This window comes from Jaculus jaculus, chromosome 2 (assembly GCF_020740685.1).
Source record: "Jaculus jaculus isolate mJacJac1 chromosome 2, mJacJac1.mat.Y.cur, whole genome shotgun sequence".
NCBI classification, from domain to species: Eukaryota; Metazoa; Chordata; class Mammalia; order Rodentia; family Dipodidae; genus Jaculus; species Jaculus jaculus.
This window is the reverse complement of record NC_059103.1, coordinates 31,981,043-31,999,463: the sequence shown is the minus strand read 5'-3', so window position 1 is coordinate 31,999,463 and position 18,421 is coordinate 31,981,043. Positions and strand designations below refer to the sequence as shown.

Here is an 18,421-nt window from a genome sequence, read left to right as displayed (position 1 = left end):
GCCCACAGGGGTAGGATAAATGTCTCTGCAAATCATAACCCAACATGTGGCTCTGACATTCTTACCGCCCCTCTTCTGCAAAATTTCCCTGAGCCATGTTGGGTTCATTTTTGGTCTGCTTCAGTGATGAGGTGTTGGGGGCCTCTGGGTCTCTGGCTCTCTGATTTGGTAGGAGTTGATTTTTTTTTTTCTATGAGAATATTTTATTAACAGTTTAAAGCTAGACGTTTCAATCCTTAGCCAACATACCCCAAAATCACCCATTCCAGCCTCAGGCTGGACTTAGTTTTCTAACCCAACACATGCCAATCCGCATCTCCCAAAGGCAGAAGAGGGAAGGCATCCAATGTCGCTGACCTGGAGACTTGGTCCCTTTTGGTCCCTTTGCTGGGCCCTAGGAATCACTCAGACACCAGGACTGGCCATCACAGGAGTTGATTTTTAAGAGTCCCACTTTGTAACCCAAGCTGGCCTCAAAGTGGCAATCCTCCTGCCTCGGCCTCCAGAGTGCTGGGATGACAGGTGCTCACTTCTGTACGTTGCTTTTGCCTGGGACAGGCCCTGTGCCCCGTCTTCTCCCCATCCTACATTCCCACTTCCACACTTCCAATTCCTATGCCCTGCCTCAGTTTCCCTGCTGATTGCTGAAGTATTTAAAGGGACCCTCAGAATCTCTTTTGCTACTCGGCTTTCCTCCTACACCCCCCACCCCTGACGCCTCCCCTTCTCCCCCACTCAGCCATCTTCACGGCGTGAAAAGTCTGGCAGGGCGAAATTGGCAAGCACGTGACCCGGGGGTGGGGTGGGTTTTAGGAGGAGCCCCTGGGTCTGGTCACCTGGGCTCCCTTGCCCACGCCAGCTCCCACCTCCCACATCCCTCCCCTACTCTGCCGGGCTGTCACTGGGAGCCCAGCTGGGGGCGGGGCCGGGGGCGGAGCCCGCAACAAAGGCTGGGCGCGGGGCCGGGGTGGGGAGGAATCCCGGCCGCCGGCGAGGCGGGGGAGGTGGCGCTCGGGGTCGCCCCAGCCGGGCGGGCGGGGTCGCGCTGGGTGGCGGTCCCCAAGCCGAGGCTCTTGCTGGGCGGGCGGGGGGCGTCATGTTGTCGTTCTCGGTTCCCCCGCTGTCGCCGCCGCCGCCGCCGCTGCTGCTGCTGCTGCTGTGCTCAGGCCTCGCGGGACAGGTAGGGCCCCGCGGGCAGGTGTGGGTGCGGGGACGCGGGGTGTTGCTGGAAGGCTTTCAGGGATTCCGGAGAAACGAGACTTGGGGTCCCCCACTCCCAAAACTGCAGGGTGGTGAGGATCACAGCCCAACTGAGACATCCTGGCTTTAGGGGAGCCTTGATTGAAGGGGGGTCTTGAAATACAACTTAAAGCTAAGATTTGGGGGACAACAGGACCCTCGCTTTGGGGTTCTCCTCCCCTTCTTGATCATGAGTCCACACCCCGCCATCTCATAGTGGGTTCGGAGGGGGAAACTTCAGGGGGGCTTGGAGTGTCACCTACCTGACACTTCCCCATTTGGCCCAGGTGCTTAGCTGAAAGGCCAGCCCTCCCTGGTCACCTGCACCCCCAGAGTGGGGAAGGGGGCTGGACATGTGTAAGTGACTGACAGGGACGCGTGTGAGGTACTATTCCCCGTGCAGGGGAAATATGTGTCTTTGTGCTGTGGCTGGGTGTGATCAAGGGGAGTTTATGACTGTGTGCCTAATTGTGAGTGAGTTGGGCGTGACCGGGAGAGTGTTAATACGTGAGTTTGTGGTGACAACCGGGATCTGTGACCACAGGGCCCAGCGACAGTTGAGTTGTGTGTCTCTGGGTTCCTCAGTGTGACTGAGGGTGTTGATCGTGGTGACAGCTTCACAGCTGTGCGTTATCTCAAGGACTGGGTGTGACACTGTCCCTAAAGACCGTCCAGATGACTGGTGTGATCCAAAACGTGTGTGTGGTCAGGTGTGTGGTCAGGTAAGAACCTTTGAGTAAATCACTCTCAAAAGGAGGTGTGGGTGTATATGCGTCCACCGCTAGCGTATGGTGACTCCTTGCACACCGCGGGACTCGTGTTCTGGTGGGAAGTAGCTGTCTTCCTGTGGTACCCCATGTTTTGGGCAGGCATGGGGAGCCTTGTGAAACTAGAGGGTTCAAGCTCCCTTCCGCTACTGAGAAATTTCATTCCTCCTCCATCTCAGGATGTGGGAACACCCCTAAGTCCTCAGATCTGGAGGGGTTCAGGGGGAAGTAGCCAAAATAATGAAACAAGCACTGCAATGATAGCACGCACTCAGGAGCTTAGGGCGGCTTCAAGCACAGGAGGAACTGAGGTGTTTAATATTCTAAACACATTGTTTGTGGGTGCTATTGTTACCCTCATTTTATAGATGAGAAAGCCGAGGTACAGCAAAGTTAAGTCACTTGTTCAAGCCCAGATAGCTCAGATGTGGCAGAGATTGGAGTGAACCAACACAGCTCTGTTTGTGAGCCTACACATTTATCTTCCTTGTTAGGTAATCCACTCCATGGTTGTAGACACTGCCTGTGTAGACATGACTAGGCAGAGTTTCCAGGTGGAAGCTCAGAAAGAAAACGAATTTGACTCTCCTTTCTTTACCAAGGCAGGGAATGAGATGCAATGCCCATTTCCCTGGAGGTGCTGGGAGCATGGAGGTTAGGGGCTAGCTCCATAGGAGGACTTCCACGAGCAGAGATTGTGTGTGGGGTCCTCTGCTCTTTTCTCATCTCAGCACCCATGCGCTGGGTAGGTAAGGGATGTGTCCAGTGCACACAGTAGGTGGTCAACATGGGAGCCCCGAAAGGAACAAAGGGGAACATAAGAGAAACAGGAGGGGAGGGAGCTAGACAGATGAAAGCCTAGAGAAATTGCTGGAAAAAAATGAACCAGAAATGGAAGTGAATTTGGTTTCTAAGTATCCTTGGAGTCACCCTCCGGGTTTTCTTGTTCTTTGGCGGGTTTGCTGGGAGGGAGGCCCAAGTCCTTTGGATCTCTGGGCTGGGGGGGGAGTGGGGAGAGGCTTGGGGGGCGGGGCTAACCTGTGTACTTGTGGGGGCGGGGCTAACATGTGTGTTCAGGGAGGCGGGCTACTTGAGGCAAAGCTAACAAGAGTATTCATGGGGCGAGACTAATCTGTATATTAATGAAGACAGCTAAACAAGGCTGCTTGGGGGCGGGACTACTCGAGATCGGTGATGAGGTGGCCAAATGCCATTTAGCAAATGTCATTTGGAGTAAGTCTGGCAGTAATCTGCAGTACCTCAAGATGGCCACGAAGGGGCACTGCATGCCGGTAAAACAGCAGGTTGCTAATCCATCTGGGCCTAGTTGGACAGGAATGTGGAGGAGGGTTTGGAGAGAGGAGGCTCTGACCCTCTCTTCCTCTTCCATCTCTTCTCAGACAACCCTTCCGAGGTTCTAAAGAGCCCTGGGGTCCCATGTGGATCTTTCTTAGAAATCATTTACTCATTAATTCACTCACCACCAGATTCCATTAGGCAAGTGGGCCTCTGCTTTCCTGGAGCTGACCTTCAGGTACAAGAGGCAGAGAAAACCACATAAATACATAACACAGCATTATCAACTACATCAATGTATAATACCTGCAATTACACGGAGAATAACAAAGAGGAAGCCAGGTGTGTTGGCAGAGGATCAGGAATTTGTGGTCATCATTGGTTGCATACCAAGTTTAAGGTCAATCTGCGTCGACCCTGATTCAAAAAAGAGGGGGACCTTGGGATAGTGGAGATTGCTCAGTGGATAGAGCACTTGCTGCTGTATTAGTTACCTTCTCAGTGCTGGAACAAAACACCTGGCAAAATCAGTTTATGAGAAAAGGGTTCATTTCAGCTAACAGCTGCCGTTGCAGTCAGTCGTTGCGGGGCAGCTGGGGCCTGAAGCTGGTCGTATTCAGTCCTCAGCGAGGAAGCAGAGAGTGACAGGTGACAGTGCTCAGCTAGCTCTCCCCTTTTTACCCAAGCATGGAATGGTGCCACCCATAGTTAAGGTGGCTTTTGCCCTTTCACTTAGGCTAATCTAAAGAATCGCTCATTGGCGTGCCCTAGGTGATGATTGGTCCTGTCAAGTTCACAGTCAATGTAAACCATCACACTGAGAACCAGAGCTTAGATCCCCAGCACCTATGTACATGCTGGAAGGCACGGTGGCTGGCCTGTAATCCCATTGGTAGGACGCAGAAACAGGGAAAGCTGGCTAGTTAGAGTAGTCAAGTCAGTGAGCTCTGGGTCCTCAGTAAACAGAGGTAGAGAGAGACTGACGTCAGCCTCTGGCTTCCACACACATGTGCCCACATGCATATGTACACATGTAGACATAGCATGCACGTGCGTGCGCGTGCACACACACGCACACACACACACCACATTTAGCTTCACATTGCTGTCATAAAGCACCTGACCAAAAGCAGCTTGTGGGAGGGAAGGGTTTATTTTGGCTTACAGACTCAAGGGGAATCTCCATGATGGCAGGGGAAAACCATGGCATGAGCAGAGGGTGGACATCACCCCCTGGCCAACAGCAGCAGTAAAGTGTGCTAAACTAGCACTGACAAGCTAGGGCTAATAAACCCCAAAGTCCACCCCCAGCAACACACCTCCTCCAGCAAGGCTGCACTCCAAAATTGCATCAACTGGGGGATGAAGCATTCAGAGCACATGAGTTATGAGGGACACCTTATTCAAACCACAAGGAGATTAAAGAATGGAGATGAGGGGCTGGAGAGATGGCTTCATGGTTAAGGCACTTGCCTGTGAAGCCTAAGGACCCAGATTTGACTCCCCAATACCCACATAAAGCCAGATGCACATGGTGGCACATGCATCTGGAGTTCATTTGCAGTGGCTGGAGGCCCTGATGTGCCCATTATCTCTCAGGCTATCTGCCGCGTTCCCTCTCTCTCAAATAAATAAATAAATAAAAGTTTTTTTAAAAAAAGAATGGAGATGAGGACTATTTGAACCAATGTAGTCAGGAGGTGTCTCCGAGAAGTGGCATTTGAGGTGATGTTTGAGGGAGGTGAGAGAGGAAGCATTGTGGGAGAAGAGCCGACAAGGCAAAGGGACAGCAAGTGCAAAGGCCCTGAGGTTTGAGGGGCAGAGGGGAGCCTGGTGTCGCCCAAGAGGAGCAAGCAAGGAAGAACTTGGGGTTTGATGAGCTCAGAGAAGCCCAGAAATGCAGAACCCCAGAAAGACTTGTGAGCTTTGGGCAAGGGTTTGGATTTGATTGGAGAACAGGAAGGTTTGTCTAGGATGTTCTCGATCTTCGGCAGTGTATATTTCTTAAACAACATGATGTTATCAGTGTGTCTCCTCTACCTCCACTTTGGAAGAGTTGCCACCTTCTTGACACTTGGAAAGTCCTCCCAGAAAATCTATTAATTAACTCCTCTTAGCATCTCTCTGTCTCTGTCTCTGTCTCTCTCTCTCTCTCTCTCTCTGTGTGTGTGTGTGTGTGTGTGTGAGAGAGAGAGAGAGAGAGAGAGAGAGAGAGAAAGAGAAAGGTGTGCAGATGTTCATGCCCTGTGTGCATGCACACAGAGGCCAGAGGAGAACTTTGGGGTCTCCTGTTGCTTATCATTTGAGATAGACTGAGTCTCTTACTCAACCCAGAGTTGAGTTTCTTTCAGCCAGTGAGAAAGGCCCAGTGCTGTTCTGGTCTTTCAGTCATCAAGCACCAGTGATTCCTCTGTCTTGTCCCCTTGCAGGACTGGGGACACAGGCACAACCAGCAAGCCCCACAGATGCCCTGTCTCCACCTCCCCTGTGCTGGGATCACAGGTATGCATCACTATGCCCAGTATTTTATGCGCACACTAGGGGTCTGAACTCAGGTCCTCATGTTTGCATGGCAACTGAGCCTCCTATTTATTTATTTATTGATAGGCTCTCGTGGATCCCAGGCTGGCCTTGAACTCTCTGTGTAGCTGAGGATGACCTTGAACTCCCAGTCTTCCTGTCTCCATCTCCCAAGTGCTGGATTTACAGGCATGTGTTACCATAACCATCTTACCTTTACCTTTAGCACAATCTGGGTTTGGGGTCACTACTTTGCTGGGGTTCCCGCAGAGTGAGAGGAATAGTTCAGATTGGATCATATGCCCTCAGACCTTTGTACCCACCATTCCCTTCTCTTTGCCTGGGATACTCCCCCAAACAATCCTGTGAGTCCCTCCCTGTTGCTTAGATGTCACTTCCTCTGGGCAGCCTGCTGTGACCAGTAATCTCACTCCACCCCCAACTGCTGCCGCTCCTCTCTGAGCTGTTCCTCTGTGCTGTGTTTGCCATCACCTTCCCATGATTCCCACTCTACTGGGAAGCCATTGTTACCTCCCTGGTGCCCAAAACAATTTGACACACAGTAGATGATTAGCAAGTACCTGTGGAATGACTGGATGGATAGACCCCTCACATACAGAGTCTCCTTCTTGAACCCTGAATGGTTAAAGTCCAGAATCCCAGAATTTGAGACCCTGAGGCAGGAGGATATTTGATTTTGGGGGAGATGTGTTGTAAGACCCCCAGCACATGCCAGGTACCTAAGATGGCATTTAACTACATATAGTGTTTCTTCCTCTGAGCCCTACATAGCATTAGGGTTCATCTGCCCTTCCATGTTTTTATTTTAAAAGAAACAATTCAAAATGGATTGATTAATGGCTTAATCATAAGATGTGACACCTTAAAACGTCTATACAAAATATAAGGGAAAACCTATGTTCCATTAATATGGGTAATAGTTTTGATTTAATATGACCTTAAAAAAAGAGAACTAAGTCAGGCGTGGTGGTGCATGCCTTTATTCCCAGCACTTGGGAGGCAGAAGTAGGAGGCTTGCTGTGAGTTCAAGGCCACCCTGAGACTACATAGAGAATTCCAGGTCAATCTGGGCTAAAGTGAAACCCTCTCTTAAATAGAGAGAGAGAGAGAGAGAGAGAGAGAGAGAGAGAGAGAGCGAGCGAGAGCACTATAATAATAATAAAAAATACACAAGTGTGAGTATCAAGTCAAACTCATCTGTATAAGGGAAGCAATTTAAAAGTAAGAAGGTGACCCATAGCAGGAAAACTATATTTGTAATTCATACAGCCAAGCATACTTAACAATATTAAATAGTGCTTAAAGTATTAAGATGCTAAATTTGTTGTGACATGTCCTTTAGCACAGATCTTTTAAAATATTATATTTATTTGTTTATTAGAGAGGAAGAGGGGAGAGGGAGAGAAAGAGGCAAATAGAAAGAGAGAGAATGGGTGTGACAGGGGCCTCTAGCCACTGCAAACAAACTCCAGACACATGCATCATCTTGTACACCTGGTGTTATATAGGTACTGGGGAATCAAACTCAAGTCCTTAGGCTTTTCAGGCACGTGCTTTAACTGCTGAGCCATCTCTCCAGCATGGAATTTTTTATGAGAGAGAGAACTGACATTCCAGAGCCTCCAGCCACTGCAATTGTACTCCAGACATGTGCACCACCTTGTGTGCATGTGTAACCTTGTGCATGTGCCACCTTGTGTGTCTGGCTTACGTGGGATCTGGGGAGTCAAAAATAGGTACTTAGGCTTTTCAGGCAAGTGTCTTAACTGCTAAGCCATCTCTCTAGCTTGGATTTTTTTTTTTTTATTAAGTAGAAAGTTTGTATGGATACATCCCTTTCATGTTTTAGGACCAGGATGCCTTTCACATCCCTTCTCTCCTGCTTTGGGACCATTCTGGAATAGCATCAGAATCTAAGGACTGAAGTGCTACAGCGGCAGATCTGAGGACTAGAGGGAGGATAGAATCTAGCGTGTGGAAACACTGCACAATGGGATAGTTCATGCTCCAGACAGGACCGCAGCATGGAGTAAGATCTCACATCACTAAGAATGGTGTGCAATTTAAAATTTATGAACTTTAGGCAGGGGACATAGCTCAGTTGGTAGTTTCTACCTCACATGCACAAGGCTCTGGGCTCAATCTCCAGCACCACAACAAAACTGGACATGGTGATGCATGCCTGGAATCCTAGCATTTGGGAGGCAGAGGCAGGGGATCAAGTTCAGCCTGGGCTACATGAGACTCTGTCCCATAAAACAAAATACAAACAGGAGCCAGATGTGGTGGTACATGCCTTTAATCCCAGCATTCAGGAGGCAGAGTATTGCAGTCAGGTTCATATTGCTGGTAGAAATAACCCATCTAAGAGCAGCTTGTGGGATAAAAGAGGTTTATTTTGGCTTACAGGCTCAAGGGGAAGCTCCACGATGGCAGGGTAAACAATGGCATGAGCAGAGGGTGGACATCACCCCCTGGCTCACATAAGGTGGACAACAGGAACAGAAGAGTGTGCCCAACACTGGCACAGGGAAACTGGCTATAACAACCATAAGCCCGCCCCCAACAATACACTCCTCCATGAGGCTTTAATTTTCAATTGCCATCAGCTGGGGAACCTAACCTCCAGAACACCCAGTTTTATGGGGACACCTGAATCAAACCACCACATTCTGCTCCTGCCCCCATAAACCGTTAACCATCCATGATGTAAAATGCAACGCATTCAATCTATCTTCAAAAGTCCCCATAGTTTTTATCAGTCCTAACGATGTTCATACATTGCCATGGACTGGCAAAGCTGGGACCACCTGTCTGAGGGGAAACAGGACCTTGGGAGGTGGGCAAGGAGTCAGCGAAGTGACAAACAGACACACACACAAGGTTAATGTATCTGAGTATATTTTATTGATATTGAGCATCAGGTTATATACAATTCTGGCTGCATAAGCTTAGCCTTTGTTTATTCATGTGGTACAATTTCTATGAACAGCCTGCTTCAAGCATCAAGTATTTTTAACAAAAGTTCTAACAGGGTGACTTCGTAACTCTCATATATTTTTTTTCTTGAACCATGCCATAAAAATGTAGGTGTATCAAAGCCTGCCTTCTCATAATTGGATCCCAGTTGTTTCCTAATGCTTTCTCTTTGTGCTTTTGTAAGCAAGTACCAAGGTGGCTTCAACCTAGCAAGTCTGTCCACAAAAGTTAAAGAATACCAAGAAACATGCTTCCTACCATTGTTTACTAGCGTATCACCATTCCTATACACTCCTGTATAAGGTAATGGTTCATCGATTGGTTCTGGTCCTCGGAATTTGGACTATGGCTTGGAACAACAGCGGGGTCTTTGGAGGAAGCATCACACCATCAGGTGACTCAATTTTTGGAGACTCTTCCATATCTAATTTTTACTAAATTGTGAAAGAACATCATGCTGCTGTCATATGTCAGGAACAGAACAGTAGGGATGAAGAAAACAGCTATTAGAGAGCAGCAAAAGGCACTACAAGCCTGGAGAATGCACGTCCTTCCAGGAGGATTTCTTCCTTGAAGCTTTCACCTCGGCCTGGTGAACAGGTCACGCAGACTCCACTGGAGTTGGCATGGCAATACATTCCCATAATCCAAGGTCTTTTAACTGAGCCATAACACCAAAAAATAACCTCAAAAAAAAAACCCACAATGGCACAGAATAAACATTCACACTGCAAAAGATGGCATTGGGCATAGCCAAGAAATAGTCAACCAATACAAGATTTAAAACAACCAGGGCAAACATCAAACTGTAGCTTCAAGTCCAGCAACTGTAGCCAGTGACAAATCTCCAAGTCCATAATTCTAACCAGCAATGAGTCTCTGGCATTCCAATTCCGCCCCACCAGCTAGGCTACTCAAGTCCTGGAAAACTTCATCCAGGGCCAGCAGCATTCCTTAGCAGCCATCTCGTGGTCCCTGCAGCTCCACTGGGTCTCCACTGCAAGCCATGGTTCATCCTCATGGCCCCATGGGGTTTCCATGCAGGCATCCAGCAAACCTGCTTCACACTGCCCATGGCCATTTCTAAAACACAAGACCATGTTGCAAACTCAATGATCCTCTCTTTCCTGCATTTCTTATACTCCACAATACCAGGTAGGGTGCTAATTTGTTAATCCAGGGGGAATAAAGCAGACTTTGAAGAACAGGACACTCCTTGAGCACTCAGGCCCCTTCAAAAGAGTCTACATTCTTCATGTTGTCCCAGTGCAGATCAACTGGCCCAATCTCAATGGTTGTAATCTCTCAAAGAATTTGCAGGTGAATGGGCAGCAATTTAGGCCCAAAGATTTCATTTTTTCTGTGCCATATCTTTCTGCTCACACCAGTTCATTTTTACACAAAGCAACCCTGCACAAGTTTTCAGGACATAGACATAATTGCAAGCATCTCACATAAAGTGCTAGCCCAGTTCAGGCAAAGCTCTTTCTTATCCTCACAAGCCACACCTCACAGTCCATAGTTCTTACTGAATTCAGGCCTTTCGACTCTGACCAGAATAGTCCATCAAGCTGTACTTACAGCACTGAAAGGCGTCTCTTAGACCAAGGTTTCAAATCCTTCCACATTCCTCTTGAAAATCAGCTCCAAGAGGCTAAAGCCACACAATCAGATGTTTAGCAGCAATCCCACTCCTTGGTACCACTTTACTGTTGTAGTTAGGTACACATTGCTGGTAGAAATCACCCAACCAACCAGCTTGTGGGAAAAAGAGGCTTATTTTGGCTTATAGGCTTGAGAGGAAGCTCCATGATGGCAGAGGAAAACGATGGCATGAGTGTGGAATCAACCCCTGGCCCATATAAGGTGGACAATAGCAAGAGGAGAGTGTACCAAACACTGGCAAGGGGACACTGGCTATAACACCCATAAGCCCACCCCCAACAATACACTCCTCCAGGAGGCATTAATTTCCAAATTGCCATCAGCTGAGGAGCCTAGCATCCAGAACACCTAAGTTTATGGGGGACACCTGAATCAAACCACCACACAAAGGTAGGAGGATCATCATGGGTTCAAGACCAGCCTGAGACTACATAGTGAATTCCAGGTCAGCCTGGGCTACAAGGAGACCCTACCTCAAAAAAAAAAAAAAAAAAAAAAAAAGGAAAATAGGAGGGAGAGTTAGGACCACCATGAGTTCAAGGCCACCCTGAGACTACAGAGTGAATTTCAGGTCAGCCTGAGCTACAGTGAGAACCTACCTCGAAAAAGAAAACAAACCACAGCAACAAAAAAATACAAACAGGCTGGGTGTGATCACACACACACCTTTGATCCCAGCACCCCAGAGGCCGAGGTAGGAGGATCTCTGTGAGTTTGAATCCAGCCTGAGACTGCAGAATGAATCCCAGCTCAGCCTGTACTCCAACAAACAGATAAAATAAAATAAACTTATAAATTGCCACAGCTGGGTATGGAGTGCATGCCTGTTATCCCAGCACCACTGAACAGATGCAGGAGGCCTATTGTGAATTTGAGGCGATAAAGTGAGGGCCTGTCACAGAAAAACAAACAAACAAAAACGTATGAGCTAATTACTTCTAGAATTTTCCATTGAATAGTTTCAGACTCAGGTGGACAGAGATTCCAAATTCTTAAGACATTTAGGAAAAAGGTAGGAAGAGCTTGTGCTAGAGGCTGGGTTTAAAATTAAGGAGCTAGAGCGACACCTTGTGGTGAAATCAGGTTTGTGCAGGAACGGTGAGTAGGGGTGTGTGGAAGTCTATCCAGAGCGTGGGTGCGTGCGTGCGTGCGTGTGTGTGTGTGTATGGTGTCCTAGGACAAGTAAAGCTCTTGCCTGAAGTGAAAGATACCAAAAACTCACTAGAAAAGATAAGTAATCTTTCTGTGTGTGGGGGGGGGAGGGTATGTGCCTGTTCATGTGCGTACTAGTGCAAGTGCATGTGTGTGCATGTGTGTGGAGGCCAGATGTCTGTGTCTAGTGTCTTCCTCAGTTACTCTCCACCTTAATTTTTTTGAGGCAGGGTCTCACTGAACCTTCAGCTAGGCTAGCTGGCCAGTGGGCCCCAGGAATCCTCCTGTGTCCCTTTCACCAGTGCTGGGATGGCAGGAATGTGCCGCCGGGCTCAGCATCTACCTGGCTGCTGGGGGCACAGACTCAGGCCCTCAAGTTTACTCAGCAAACACTTTACCCATTCAACTATTTCCCTAAACCCAAAGAGGCCATTTTAATGCAATATTTTAAGAAATTCAAGATTAATGCAAAGAAATATGACGCGGCTGATAGAGTGCTTACCTAGAATGCACAAAGCCATGGTCCCACTGCCAGCATTGGTGGCACACATCTATCATCCCAGCTTTCAGGAGGTGGAGACAGGTTGGTCAGGAGCTCCATGTCAGCCTCAGCTAGAGTGAGACTCTGTCTCCTCCCACCCTGATTGAGACCTGGTTCTGCCATGCAGTTTATGTGATTTTAATCCTGTCTCCAAACAAATGGTGTCCCTAGGGAGATGGCTCAGCTGGAGACCAAGGACAGTCTGCAGGGGATGGGTTCCAAGGCCTTCCATGGTTACCAAAATCTGCCATTGCAAGTCCCTTCTGTACAATAGCACTGTGCTCTTGCATTGAACCTACAGGCATACTCCTGCTGACTTTAAATCATCTCTAGATGTTTTAGAATTCCTGACAGTGTTAGTGCTATGTAAATAATGGTCATACTGTATTGCTTAGGTACTAAGGACCAGAAAAGAAGTCTGTACATGTTCTACATGTTCATTGTAGATTTAAGTTTCTTTTTTTGGTTTTTCGAAGTAGGGTCTCACTCCAGCCCAGGCTGACCTGGAATTCACTTTGTATTCTCAGGGTGGCCTTGAACTCTCTGCAATCCCCCTACCTCTGCCTCCTGAGTGCTGGGATTAAAGGTGTGCACCACTACACCTGGCTTAGGTTTAAATTTCTATTAAAATATGTTTGAGGGCTGGAGAGATGGCTTAGACGTTAAGATGTTTGCCTGCAAAGCCTAAGGACCCAGGTCTGACTCTGCAGATCCCATGTAAGCCAGATACACAAAAGTGAGGCAAGCACACATTCGCATAAGGTGCAGATGTCTGGAGTTTGATTGTAGTGACTGAGGCCCTGGCACATGAACTATCTCTCTCTCTATCTCTCTCTCTCTCTCTCTTAAATAAATAAATAAATAATGTTGGAGCTGGGCGTGGTGGTTCACATCTTTAATCTCAGAATTCAGGAGGTAGAGGTAGGAGGATTATCACAAGACCAGCCTGAGACTACATAGTGAATTCCAGATCAGGCTGGGCTACAAGGAGACCCTACCTCAAAAAAAAAAAAGAGGGGAGGGAGGGAATTACCATGGGATATATTTTATAATCATGGAAAATGTTAATAAAAATTAAAAAAAAAATTTTTTTAAAAAAGAAAAGAAAACAAAACAAAACAAAAAAATATTTGAATTGGGGACGTGGCTCAGTGGGTAATATGCTTGCTATGCAAGCATGGAGGACCTGAGTCCAATCCCCAGAATCCATGTAAAAATATTAGAGGTGATGGCACATGCTTATAATCCCAGACAGAAACGGAATCCTTGGGGCTTGCTGGCTAGCTAGTCTAGCCCAATCAATGAGCTGTAGGTTCAGTGAAAGACCCTGGCTCAAAAAGATAAGGTGGAAAGCAATTGAGAAAGACCCCCAGACATTGGCCTCTGGCCTACACACACATGTGCACAGATATACTACACACACAAATACACAGTTTTAAAAGCATTTATTTATTTATTTATTTATTTATTTATTTATTTATTTATTTACAAGCAGAGAGAGAGAAGAGAGTCAGGCAGAATGGGTGGATCAGGGCTGAAAGCCACTGTAAACGAATTCCCGATGCATGTGACACTTTGTGCATCTGGCTTTACGTGGGCCCTGAGGAATCAAATTTGGGTCATTAGGTTTTGCAGACAAGCACCTTAATTGCTAAGCCATCTCTCCAGTCCACAAATACACATGTTTTAAAAGCCAAGTGTGGTGACAAGACTTATAACCCAGCACTGGGGCTAGGCGACCCCTGGTACTTGTGGACTGGCCAGTTTATCCTGCTTGCTGAGCTTCAGGTCATGCCTCAGTGAGTAAAGCATTTCCCATGCAAGTGTGAGGATGGAAGTTTGGATCCCTAGCACCCACACAGACATTAGTTGCACTTGAGAGATGGAGACAGGAAAGAGATCCCTGAAGCATGCTAGCTAGCTAGACTAGCCAAATTGACAAGTTCTATGCGAGAGCTTGTTTCAGTAAAGGAGGCACCTGATGCCAACCTCTGGCCTCGGCATTTGTGCACACACACTCAGACACATGTGAGTATAAATATACATACACTCACACAAGATAGAGGCAGATGGCATCTGAGGAACAACACTTGAAGTTGTCCTGGACTTCCACACACACACACACACACACACACACGCACACACACACACCATGTGTGAACATATGCAGTCTCACACACGCACCTATCCTCCCCCCCCCCCAACACAAGCACATGCTCACCCACTTGTACCCACACATAAAATATATTTGAGCTGTAGCTGGCCACATCTGGGTGCTGATTTCAGAGGGATGGACTGTGGTGGACCTTGGCCAAAGCAGGCAGTCATAGTTACAACTGTGGATGTGTGCTCGGTGAGCCTGTAGATATATACATAGTCATTTTGATTGGTTTTAGGTTGGTTTCTGTTGTTTCTTAAGACAGGGTCTCATGCAACCCAGGCTGGCCTCATACTCGCTTGTAGCTGAATGTGAGCTCCTGATCCCCCTGCCTCTACCTCTCAAAGTCTGGGAGATAAGCACTCAGCATCACAGTGGCTGTGAAAGATGTAGCTACATTTTTATGGAGCCAAGCATTGCCACTCCTTCACCCCCAAGATGGAAGCCTAGTTTGTCTCACAACTTCTACCATGTTCAAGCAATCCAGGAGAATGCACAACCCAGACTCTGTGAGGTCTATGTGCAAAGCTTATTTGAGGCTTTGAATGTGGCTTGGTGGTAGAATGCATGCCTTCTGTGCATGAAGCCCTGGGCTTAGCCGCCAGCACCACGTAAACCAGGCACATGTCTGTAATCCCAGCACTCAGGAAGTAAAGGCAGTAGGTTCAGGAGTTCAAGGCCATCCTTGGTCATTCTGGTGAGTAGAAGACTAGCCTGGGTTTACATGAGACCCTGTCTCAAAACAACAACAAAAACAAAACATACATACAAAACAAAAAAGCAAACAAAACAAAATTTGTTTATGAGGTATGGTTTACACATCCCCAACTTCACCTGCTCGGATGTGCACTTCAGCCACGTAGGAGTTATACAGCCAGCACCCTCAGTCCAGGCTTAGGACATTTCCACCACCCCTGGGTGACTCCCTACCTTTATGCTCCTTCCCCTCAGGCCACTGTCACTTCCAGGCATTCACTAATCTTATTTACATATCTATTGATTTGCCTTTTTCTGGACATATTGTATAAATGGATCATAAAACATGTGGTCTTTCTGTCTGGCTTCTTTTACTTACCAGAATATTTCTGAGGTCCAAGCACATCGTAGCAGATACCAGTAGTCCCTTCCCTTTTGACAGTTGAAAGCCTCCCACTGTGTTGATGTCCCCCCATTTGCTTATCCCTTCATCGGGTGGCAGGCAGATGGTTTCATTCATTATGAAAAATGCTGCTATGAATATTCATGTACATGTCTTTCTGTGGATGCATGCTTTGATTTCTTCTGGGTAGATAGAATGAGGTCGGTTTCTGCTTAACTTTTCCAGAAATTGATAAACTCTTTCTCAAAATGGTAGTGACATTTTCTAACTCTAGTAGCCATGTAAGTGGGCGCCGGTTTCCCCACATTCTCACCAATACTTCATACTCTCTTTTGTACAAAGGGTCTCGTGTAGCCCCAGTTGGCCTTGAGCTTGCTATATACTTGAGCCTGACGTTGAACTTGTGATCCTCCTGTCTCCAGCTCCCCAGTACTGGGATTATAGGCATGCACTGCCACATCCAGTTTGTGCAGTCTTGGGATGGAGGCCTAGCCCCTTGTGTGCTAGGTTAGTGCTCCACAAACCAAGTGCCACCCATTCCCAGCTCTGACACTCTTCCAGTGGGTGTCATGTGTTATTGGTCCTATGAAACATACGAGTGGAAGTGTGAAGTGGGTGGATGCTTGTAGGAATTGGAACTTTGGGTGGAAATGTGGGCTACAGATGTGCTTTGAGTGACAGGCACATTTAATCAATCAGCCAAGAACAATTACTAAGCTTAGTATGGGAGCTGAGCACTTGGGAGGCAGAGGTTTGAGGATCACTGTGATTTCAAAGCCAGCCAGGACTAGAGTGAGACCCTGCTCCACGCCCCCCCCCACAAAAAAATAATTACTTGCTGGTGGCACATGCCTGTCACCTCAGCTCTTAGGAGAAGTAGGAGGATTAGGAGTTTGAGGTCATCTTCAGCCACATAGAGAGTTCAAAGCCAGCCTGGGCTGCATGAGACCTTGTCTCAAAAAAAAAAAAAAAAAAAAAAAAAAGCAAGTAGGGCTGGAGAGATGGCTTAGCAGTTAAGGTGCTTGCCTGAGAAGCCTACGGACCCATGTTTGACTCTCCAAATCCTATGTAAGCCAGATGCACAAAGGTGAGGCAAGCACAAGGTTGCATATGCCTACTAGAAGGTGCAAGTGTCTGGAGTTTGATTGCAGTGGCTGAGGCCCTGGTGCACTAATTTTCTCTGACATGCTCTTTCTAAAAAATAAAAAAAAGCAAGGATTGAGAAGAAGTGACAGAAGAGTGCTCAGTTCTGAAATATCTCTATCACACCTTCCAAGGCTCAGGGTCCATTGCAGAAGAGGTGGTGGAAAGAATGTAAGAGCCAAAGGATGGGTAGGACTCCTTACAACGTGCTCCTCCAGACAATGTGGCCTGGATAGCCATGACCTCACAGTGCCTGACACTACATACACAAGACCATCATAATAGCAGGAAAAGATCATGACATCAAAATAAAAGAGAGACTGATTGAGAGGGGGAGGGGATATGATGGAGAGTGGAGTTGCAAAGGGGAAAGTGGGGGAGGGGGAGGGAGGGAATTACCATGGATTATTGTCTACAATTATGGAAGTTGTCAATTAAAAATGTTTAAGTAAAGAAAAAAGCATGGAAATAATGAAGAATTTCTTGGGGTTGGGGGTGTAGCTCAGTGGTAGAGTGCTTGCCTAGCATGAACAAAGCCTTGGGTTTCATTCCCACCCAGCACAGTAGTAATAATCAAATTAGGAACAGTTTGGGTCTGGGAGATGGCTCCATGGATGAGTGCTTGCTGCACAAGCATGAGGACCTGAGTTCGATCCTCAGCACCCATATAAAGAGCTAGGTGTGACCACACATGCTTGTAACCCCAGCACTAAAGAGGTGGAAACAGGAGAATCACTGGGACTTGGTGGTCAGCCAGCCAAACCAAAAAGCAGTGACCTCCAGGCTCAGTGAGAGCTCGTGTTAGAGAATGAGGCAAAAGAGCAACGGGACCCCTGGCATCTTCCCCAGGCCTCTGCACACGCACACGCACACGCACACGCGCGCGCGCGCACACACACACACACACCATGTGTGCTCACACACTATACATGCACACCAAAACAAAAAAGAAGAACCAGAAAATAGTTTATTGGGCACTTATGTGCTGTGCCAAGCACTGTCCTAGGTTCTGAATATGTAGATATGAAAAAATGCAAACATCTGCATCCACTGATAGACCGGGAACAGTTTGTGGTTCTTTTGGTTTGCACTAGGATGCAAAAGTAAAGAATCCCTGCGCTTTCTGTCTGTCGGTATGGCAGCCTAGATTGAATGGGGGAGTACATCAGTATGGTAAAAAAAAGAAAAAATACAAACATGTTGGAGACAGTCTAGGGGAAGATAATGGACCATGAAAAAAAAAGTACATGCTAATCTTGTTAAAAACAATGATAAGGTAAAGGGCTCCAGCTGTGGATAGGGTGGTAGGGGAGTTAGTTGTTGGTTCTGGAAATAGGGTCATACTGGAGCTGAAGGTATAGCTCAATGGTAAAGGGCTTGCTTAGCATGCTCCGGGTTCCATCCTCAGAACAGAAAATAAACTAAACTAAGAATAAACAGATAGTCGGGTATGGTGGCTCAAACCTATAATCCTAGGACTCAGGAGACTAGCTGGAGCAGGAGGATTACTGTGAGTTTGAGGCCAGCCTGGATAACATTGTGAATTCCAGGTCAACCGTGGCTATAGTGAGACACTACCTCACAAAGAAACACACAGGGCTAAAGAGATGGCTTAGTGGTTAAGCACTTGCCTGTGAAGCCTAAGGAGCCCGGTTCGAGGTTCAATTCCCCAGGACCCACGTTAGCCAGATGCACAAGTGGATGCACATCTGGAGTTCTTTGCAGTGCCCTGGCGCTCTCATTCCCTCCCTCCCTCCTTCCCTCTATGGCTCTCTCTCCCCACCCCCACCCCCTGTCTGTTGCTCTCAAATAAGTAAATAAAAATAAACCAAAAAACCCCC

The 18,421-nt window shown here is 47.4% G+C and overlaps 1 protein-coding gene and 2 non-coding genes across 4 annotated transcripts in view; all 3 read left to right on the top strand.

Annotated features, from left to right (window-relative positions):
• The first annotated feature begins 1,061 nt into the window (after positions 1-1,061).
• Positions 1,062-18,421, top strand: part of Olfm2 (olfactomedin 2) — a 112,478-nt gene continuing 95,118 nt past the window's right edge. Inside the window, exons 1-2 of one of the 2 annotated variants that reach the window (XM_045144383.1) lie at positions 1,112-1,180; positions 5,732-5,804. Coding sequence is in view for 1 of the 2 variants with exons in the window: in XM_045144382.1 (XP_045000317.1) it covers positions 1,097-1,180 (84 nt within the window). In the remaining variant the exon portion in view is untranslated. Of the gene's footprint in view, positions 1,181-5,731; positions 5,805-18,421 lie in introns of both variants that reach the window. The other variant, XM_045144382.1, reaches the window with a different exon arrangement.
• Positions 17,072-17,248, top strand: Trnaa-agc. The gene is made up of 2 exons: positions 17,072-17,107; positions 17,213-17,248. It is a non-coding gene; the product is annotated as a tRNA-Ala (tRNA).
• Positions 17,622-17,748, top strand: LOC123459127. The gene has a single exon (XR_006636038.1). It is a non-coding gene; the product is annotated as a small nucleolar RNA SNORA31 (small nucleolar RNA).